Source organism: Phragmites australis, chromosome 1 (genome assembly GCF_958298935.1).
Source record: "Phragmites australis chromosome 1, lpPhrAust1.1, whole genome shotgun sequence".
Lineage (NCBI taxonomy): Eukaryota > Viridiplantae > Streptophyta > Magnoliopsida > Poales > Poaceae > Phragmites > Phragmites australis.
Window position 1 is genome coordinate 18,257,892 of NC_084921.1, and position 9,224 is coordinate 18,267,115.

A 9,224-nucleotide genomic window follows, 5' to 3' on the forward strand; every position below is an offset into this window, starting at 1 on the left:
ATACGACAACATATTTTCTATTTTTACAAATACGGTACCATATGTCTATTTTTGGTCATATCCTTGATACCAAAAGGCAAAGCATTTTCGGTAAATTAAGGTATCATTGATTGTTATAAACTCCTTGGTCCTAGGTTCAATCTCCGGATAGACCAAGATTTACCGCTGAGCGTCTGCCCGGTTGGCAATACATGTCATCAAGTACGCCATCTAGTGTCTTGTCTTTTTCTTAACTGAACAAACCTCTTGGCATAATTCTTTAAAAATAGTTGTAAATTATTATCTTTTTGTTAGAATCACAAGGTATAAGTAATTGAGAAATTCACAAAAAAAAATCTAATCCTCAGTTTTATTGACACTAACTACAGGTAAATTACAACGATCATTTCTGCAAAATATGTGATGAAAATATTTGTTGCTAAATTTTTGCTTGTGTAGAAACTAGTATGTGTGTATATATATAGTTGCGGGATAGCTTTTTACAATTGTGGGCGGGTTGTGTGTTCCTACACCATGTTCTGAAAATTAAACGATAAAAAATCTTTGCATCTAGTATCTCTTCAATTGGTAAAAAATCACTCGAGGACTGCCATTCTCTTCACGTTATTGACAATGTAGTATGCAATTACATTTTTCATATATTATCAAATTTATATTAGATACAATGTTTAAGTCTTTAGAATAAGAGAGAGATTGATTTCAAACAAACAGAACGAGAACGGCAGATTTAATGGCCACCTCACCTTGATTAACCTCTACTTACATCTATTAACTTGGTACTAATTTTGTTAAACAACTAAAAAATTAGAGCTGAAAATTGGGGGCCCTGTGCAATTGCCCATCCTGAACTTGCTCATCGACGGACGTGCCTCTGTCAGCTGGCCAATTACAAATTGAGCAACCAGAGCACGCGCCATCGCTCGCCCACTCTCCACTCTCCTGCAAGCACTCTCCGCTTGGCGCTCCGAGCTAGCAGTAGCAGGCAAGGCAACGCCCCCCACACCGGCGTCATGGGCAGCGTGGCGCCGCGGGCTCACGTCGTGGTGGTGCCGTTCCCGGCGCAGGGCCACGTCGCTCCGTTGATGCAGCTGGCGCGCCTACTCCACGCCCGCGGCGCGCACGTCACCTTCGTCCACACCCAGTTCAACTACCGCCGCCTCCTCCGCGCCAAGGGCGAGGCCGCCGTGAGGCTCTCTGCACCCGGATTCCGCGTCGAGGTCATCGACGACGGCCTCTCCCTCTCCGTGCCGCAGCACGACGTGTCCACGCTCGTTGACTCCGTGCGCCGTAACTGCCTCGACCCGTTCCGCGCGCTGCTGAAACGGCTGGCCGACGAGGAGGAGGAGGGCGTACCGCCGGTCACCTGCGTCGTGGCCGACGTCGTCATGACCTTCGCTCCCGCCGCCGCCAGGGAGACCGGCATACCGGAGGCGCAGTTTTTCACGGCGTCCGCGTGCGGCCTTTTGGGCTACTTCGAGTACGACGAGCTCCTCAAGCGAGGTCTCGTCCCTTTCAATGGTAAGGCTTGTCAAGCTTCAGCATTTCGCATTTGCTACGCAGGCGCTCGATCTGACAGTGCTCGGCTCCCCTTTCAGATGCTAGTTGCCTGACAAACGGATACTTGGACACGCCGCTGGAATGGGTGCCGGGGATGGGGCACATGCGGCTCAAGGACATGCCAGCGTTCTGCCGCACCACGGACCCCGACGACGTCATGGTGGCTGTCACCCTCGAGCAGATGAAGAGCGCCGTCGGCTCCAAGGCCATCATCCTCAATACCTTCTACGAGCTCGAGAAGGACGTCGTCGACGCGCTCGCCGCCTTCTTCCCGCCCGTCTACACCGTCGGGCCCCTCGCCGAAGTCATTGCATCCTCCGCCCCGGCCGACAACGCGGATCTTGGCGCAATCGATATCAGCATCTGGCAGGAGGACAGACAGTGCCTGGCATGGCTCGACGGGAAGGCGGACAAGTCCGTGGTGTACGTCAACTTCGGCAGCGTCGCTGTCATGACGGCGTCGCAGACGCGGGAGTTCGCGCTGGGGCTGGCGAGCTGCGGCTTCCCGTTCCTGTGGGTGAAGCGCCCCGACGTTGTGGACGGCGAGGAGGCGGCGCTCCCGGAGGCGTTCCTCGACGAGGTGGCCCGCGGCGGGGGGCTCGTGGTTTCGTGGTGCCCGCAAGCGGCGGTGCTGAATCACGCGGCGGTGGGGCTCTTCGTCACGCACTGCGGGTGGAACTCCCTGCTGGAGGCCACGGTGGCCGGCCTGCCGGTGCTCGGCTGGCCGGTGTTCGCGGAGCAGACGACCAACTGCAGGCAGGTGTGCGAGTGCTGGCGCAACGGTGTGGAGCTCCCGGAGGAGGTGGAGAGCCGCGCGGTGGTCGGCCTCGTGAAAGAGATGATGGCCGGGGACCTGGGGAAGGGGAAGAGGGCGAAGGCAGCAGAGTGGAAGGCGGCGGCGGAGGGGGCCACCATGAAAGGCGGGTCCTCGTGGCGTAGTATTGAACGCTTGGTAGACGTCGTGCTGCAGGTCTGGAGCAAGTGATGAGATGAATCCATGGATCCTAGCTACTGGCAGTGTCTTTAATTCTTCCATGCCTGTGCTGTTTTCTTGCCATTGTTAGCTTGTAATAAGTAATCCTGATTATGGGGAATCAGGTGACCATTCAATTGGGAGAATGAGAAATCGAATGAAAGCATTTAGCATTTGGGCTAGCTTATGCACACCATACTTCGCAAAATCAGTCTTTTATACCATTAGATCGAAATCCAAGAGTCTTGATCTGTCCAACCCTCACCTTGTAACTCTAACCTACAATCACCTAGTCGCGACCACTCCACCTCTCCTTTCACTGTGGCACGCTTCTTTCTCGTCTCTAAGGCCATCTCCAGCAGAGTAGGTATTTCTGCAGATCCGCCTGCTACAGTGATTTGCGGGTACTGCAGCAACTCAGGCAGAATCGGTATCCCGCGCTACAGTGCCGCTACAGTACTGCGGAGAGAGAAAAATGAACCAGTAAATCTGCGGAACCACTGTAGCACCCAGCTGTACTGTAGCAGCACTGCTCACATAGACTGACAGTGGGCCGGAGTAAGAAAACAATGTATGTACTGTAGCAGTACTGTTTAAAGAGGCTGACAGCGGGTCCGAAGAGAGAAAAAAGAGTAGAAGGTAGAAAATAAGGTAGCTGTTGGAGATGTATACTGTAATAGTAATAGAGGATACTGTAATAATATTTTTGAGGATGAAAATTTAAAATACCTGCTGGAGATGACTTAACAGTGGTTCATCTTGTAACTGGATCCACTCTTTGCACCACCAGCGGTTCGCAACTAAAAAACTGTCTGACGGGGCCCGGGCCATTGGAGTACTGGTTGCTTCCTTCTGTTTTCAGGAATACCGCTCCTGCCTTTTTTTTTTCAAAAACCAATTTAATTGGGAAAATAACCCAAAACTTAATACTTTAATAAATTGAGCTGTGGAATGCGTACAAAAGCCTTTTTGACCAATTATGTTCGAATGCACAATCGGAGTTCGTTTTTTAGGTAGCTCAGGTCGTGTTTATGACCTCACGGAGTATGGAGCTCCAAAATCGCCTAGCGCGTCTGCGCGTGGCATTTGTGACCTCTTCAGTAGGAATAAATTTTCATATGTACTGTTTCGTCCTTGAAATTTTAAATCTGATTAAAAAGTTTCTACTTGATTTGGGAATTTTAACTCGTCTCGAAAAGTTTAATACCTGGTTCAGAAATTCGATTTCAACTCAACTTTGGAAAAAACACAACGGGATTCAAAGATTTTCAACTTGAAGCAGGAGACAATCAATTTTAGTTGGAAAATTAGTATTAAGTCAAATCACGAGATCTCCCATGTGGCAGCGGCAGTCCTCCGGCGAGGGCACAGCTAGGGGCACGATATGTGTTGAGTGTGAGAGAGAGACGACTTGTTTGCTGGTAGATAAGAATTTAATAATTTATAATTAAGAATTTACTATAAATATAATATATTATTATAATGGTGTACCATCGCACATAAAACCGTTACTTTGTATCATAGATTTAATAAGCGTTATGAGATATATAAGATATGTATAGATATTTCTAGCAGTTTTGTCGAATATCTTAAGAGGTATATACATATAAGAAGTATATCATATACAGATAGAGTATGTACAACACATATTAAGCAGCTCCAGATATCATGAAACCAAATGAGTAGCATCTAATATACCCGGAATCAAGGAAGTACACACTAAGAAGGTTTAGATTGGTTACCTAACTCAGAACGATCAGTATCTAAAAAAGATCTATCTATTTGAACGTCAAGAAAGACAACTCTCTATCAACCACGGTTGAATAGGAGTCGGTAACTCACCCATATACAAAAGTGAAAAGGCTAGGGGAGGAGAGAACAAGAGAGGTAAGCATCGAGACCCCAACAGAGGAGCTACTCAGAAACTTTAGTCCTAGGTTAGATTAGATCTGATCTACTCCTTGTAATAGTCTTAGCTATATTGCTTGTACTCGAAATCATTAATATACAGCAGCAACATCATCACAGGATGTAGGGTATTACTCTAATTGGAGACCCGAACCTATATACATCGTATGTCTCGTCTCGTGATTAATTCTTGCATTTAAAGATACCCAGTCAATTTACGGATATATTGTTGGGAACTAATCTTCGACAAGTTTATCGTGTTCCAAATGGAAATTGTCTCTGGATTAGAAAAGAATCATTAAGTATAACACACGTTCCTAACTCGATTACATAAGGTGGGGTAGAGGGAGGAGGAAGAGACAGGCAATATGGAGCCAAGAGGAGACAAGCAAAACAAGGTTGAATAGGAGCAGAAATAACTTATTGAGATCTACAACAGATTCAAACCACGATCAGACTCATCCGACAAGAATTTCAGAATCTAGAAATGAGAAAACTAGTTAAGATTTGTAGGGGTAGATCTCAGATATACTCTATTATAATTGTCTTCTATTGAGATTAATCAAGATAGAATATGATATGTGGTTATTATCCTAAGAGATATCCGGTTTGTATAAAATCTCATATCTTCCTCTTTAATACACATATTTGGTGAACATATATCATCATTTTAAATAAACATTTGCATAATCGGCTTTACTAATTATCAACAAATAAGATTGCCTATGACTTACCCAATTAATTCAAAAATTGATCGGCACTACCCATTTGATAGTAAATTGTTCCATTATTTTTTGAATCCAACAGAAGTTGTGACCCTTTCATCTCCTTCTATCACTCCTCCCCTTCATCTCTCTCGTATGAGCTCAACACCTCCATACCACCGTCTTGCCTCCTGCCACACGCAGACATTGTCTCCACTCTGCTATGCCATGTAGCCGAAAAAGGGGGCCAAGATGAACCTTAGGGTTTTGGCATCTTAGCGAAACTGGCCTTGGCAGTAGTAGGGCACAAAAGGATTATAGGACCTCTGGTCGAAGAGGAGAATAAGAGAAAATGAAGTAGAGAGCGAAAAAGAGGGAAACAGGAAGTTCGCTTCAAACACTACTGTAGCTAATTTTTGGCTATGGCAGCCACACCTCCTCCCACTCCCAAATAGGTAGAAACTTTTTGTTGACTAAACGTTTGCTTGTTTTTCGTAAGAAACCAATTGAATATCAAAATCACAACCGGAAAAATAATAATCTCTAACTGTCGTTGCACGCACATCGTCACCAACGACTGATTATATTCGATGAGTTTTATTCTTCACTGCGCTGTGCGTGTCCAGATTTAACACGTGGCCCCAAAGTGGGCCTGAAGCGTGAAATGTGTAAATACAAATAGGATGACATCACATCCTTATCATAACCTGCTAGAGATTTGTGCACACGCATGTACATATAACATATATACCCTTTGTTTTCTTTTTATAGAACTTTATTTTTTTAAGGACGTGTATGGATTTGAAAAGATCTTTAAACATGGACTGCCCGCATGGTACACTGTCCACTCTAGGATCCACTTTTTCAAGTGGACGAAGAACGTGCAGCAAATCTGATATGGTCAGGATCTCTGGGAAGGAAATCAGAACGAGAACGTGGTGATCCAGGCCGTTTAATATTCCTCGCGTATCACGCTTCAAAATTTCTAGTACTGCTAAATTACTATCTTTGTCCACTTGCTACTGGATCTTTGACAACCACAGATGAGTTGAACAAGAGAACGTGGCTCGTTCTGGTGCCGGACACACAACACATGGGAAAGTACGTGCATACATGCTAGTTGCCTGACAAACGGATGCTTGGACATAGAGCTGGGACTTGCACCGTGTTAGTTTTGGTACGTCTAAAACACGACATATCATAGAATATTTTAGGTTGGACTGGTATGGCAGGAAATATTTTGAGCCGGACAAGGGCAGTGTCATGCTTAGGATCTTGTGCAGTGGGCATGTCGTCGACACGTTAGGATAGCTTAGATCGTGTCCGTGTCGGCATGATACGAAAATGGTATGACACCGTCTGTACGGTAAGATAAGGGATGTTTTTTTTATGATAAATTAAGATTTGGGCTGTTTTTTTTTATGGTAAGTTAAGATATATACTGTTTTTTTTATATTGATCTGGATTATACGTTTAATAATTTTACAAATAAATATCAAAAGTCTTGATTTAATGAAGAAAAGAAAAAGGATCATAAAACTTTATCATAAATTTATTTTTATTTATCAAATAATATTTTGCATGAGATTTTGCAGAAGAAAACTGCTGCTACGTTATGGCTAAAGCTAGAATCGATTTGCATGTCTAAAGATCTGACCAGTAAAATACATTTGAAGATAAAATTATTCATACATAAATTACAAGACGTGGTTCTATGTTGACTCATATTTTGGTCTTTAAGAAGATTATTGATGATCTATAGTCCATGGAGGTAAACTATGTTGATGAGGACTTGAGTCTTTTTTTTTTCGCTCATTCCTAGTTCTTTTGCAAACTTCAGAAATACTATATTATACAATCATGATACTTTAACTTTGAAAGAAGTTTATGATGTCTTGCATGTAAAAGAAAAGATGAAACATATAGTGTCTACTGATGGCTCGATTTCTAGTAGAGAAGGTTTGATTGTGCGTGACATGACAAAGGAAAATAATTCGTATTATGGCCAAAGAGGTAAAAGTTTGAACGGTTACAGGGGTTGTTCAAAGTCTAGAGGCAAGGAAAATTGTTGCAGGTATTACAAGAAATATAATCATGACATATCTGAGTATTACAAGTTGAAGAATAAAGAAAAGAGAAAATATAAATCTAATAAGAAGGTAAAGCTTCTGTTGTTGCTTCTGATAATAGTTCTGATGGAGATACTCTCGTTACTTTTGCTGGATGTGCTAGTAGTGGTGATGAATGTATTATTGACTCTGCTACGTCTTTTCATATGTGCATATATAGAGATTGGTTTATCACTTATAATTCTTTCAAGATGCTGATTCTGTTAGGATGGATGATAACAACACACGTCCAATTGTTAGAATTGGATCAATTATGATAAAGATGCATACTCGCATTGTTAGAACCTTGACAAATGTGAGGCATGTTCCAGGTATGAAAAGGAATCTTATTTCCTTGAGTACTCTTAAGTTTATATACTCTAGAGACCATCATAGAGATGATTGTATCATATGTCTATGTTCATATACTTTTGAATATTGTGTTATTCCAAGAATGACTATAATCTACATTTATTAGCAAGTATGTGACTTGTTCATAGAGCTCTTTGTTTATAGTATGATGTTATTCTAATTTGATCATCAGTCACATATCATTGAAATGATTCATAAGACCAGCATATGTATTGATTGATAAATATGTTTCACGGATCATAGGTATATGGATACCAAATCAATAATGTGGACATTTATGTTAGAGAGCATGATGTTAGATAGACCCACTTTGAGATATTGATGGGATTGTTATTTATGATATGCCATCAGTTGTTATCTCAGATGGTATACCTGCAGGATCCTTATTGATTCCTAGAATATATAGTGACATACTTTGGGGCTGTCAAATGCTATTCTGTAACTGGGTAGTTATAAAGATAGTTTTCAGGTTTGTCGTTAAACATGTCATGGAATTTGCTCCTCCTTGATAACGGGAGAGATATCTCTAGGCCCATCAAGGTAGTTGGATTGAGAAAGTACAGGGCCATGCCAATATGATTAAAGAGTTAATCATGATAAATTCACTACTTGATCGAGTTAATCATAGCTTGGGACCGCTATTGACTTCGGTTTTGAAAGGGTTTCTGAGTTATAGCCATTTGTACATGAATCTAATGGGTCACACACTTAATGGATTGGAACATGCGAATTGAATTCATATATGGGTTTGATTGGATTGTGATCCATGAGGTATTAGAGTCCTAAAATGTTTCCAACGTAAGAGCTCATTAGCGAGCTCTATATAAGGAGAGATGTGGGGGTGGGGTGTGCACAAGGGAGAACCATTCCGAAACCCTAACCATAACCCTTCACACGATCTTCTAAAATCCTAGCCGCGCGTGCGGTACTACCATACTGACGCTTGACGATTCCACCCAATACGTGTGGATATTGTAGAGTCGCTGTTGCTATTGTTGTGCTGATCTCCTGATGTGTAGATCTTAACATAGCTGGTCGGTTGGTCGAGGACCTACTTGGCTAGTTGATATACTTGCTCGGCGCTGGTCGTGGAGCGTGATGCAACCACTCGGAGCTAGTCGAGGATGCGACAGATCTGCTCGGTGGCTGATCGAGGAACTGATGGAGGAGCACGACCACCTGCTCGAAACTGGTCGAGGAGCAAGACCACCTACTCAGAGTTGGTCGAGGAGCGTGACCACCTGCGTGGGGCTGGTCGTGGACCAGATCGAGAAGCTGTTCGAGGAATTTGACGTGCACGATGTTGGATCGGTCTACTCCAACTCTTCTTCCGTTGTACTGCACATCAAGTGATAACAAATTTTTATCTCCTACTTGCACGGTTTCCTGGGTGAATACAGTAGAAATTTTTATGTTAGGCTAGCGTAGTCAACCCGTTCCCCAACATACTCTTGATAATAAAGGGTATGATTGGTCACGTAGAGATGGTATTTTGATGGTGAAAAAAAGTTCCCTTTTTTTGATGAAAAGTGATGTAAAGTCTACCAATTTATATCATCTCCAAGCTACTATAATCACAAGTGATGCCACTATAAGTTTACA

The 9,224-nt window shown here is 43.1% G+C and overlaps 1 protein-coding gene across 1 annotated transcript; it reads left to right on the plus strand.

The window, feature by feature from the left end:
* Nucleotides 1-935: 935 nt before the first annotated feature.
* On the plus strand, nt 936-2,757 carry LOC133888185 (cyanohydrin beta-glucosyltransferase-like). Its single transcript, XM_062328338.1, has 2 exons — nt 936-1,518; nt 1,596-2,757. Exons 1-2 carry the CDS (start codon nt 1,011-1,013, stop codon nt 2,540-2,542), a joined length of 1,455 nt encoding a protein of 484 aa, XP_062184322.1. The 5' UTR covers nt 936-1,010; the 3' UTR covers nt 2,543-2,757.
* Nucleotides 2,758-9,224: the final 6,467 nt, after the last annotated feature.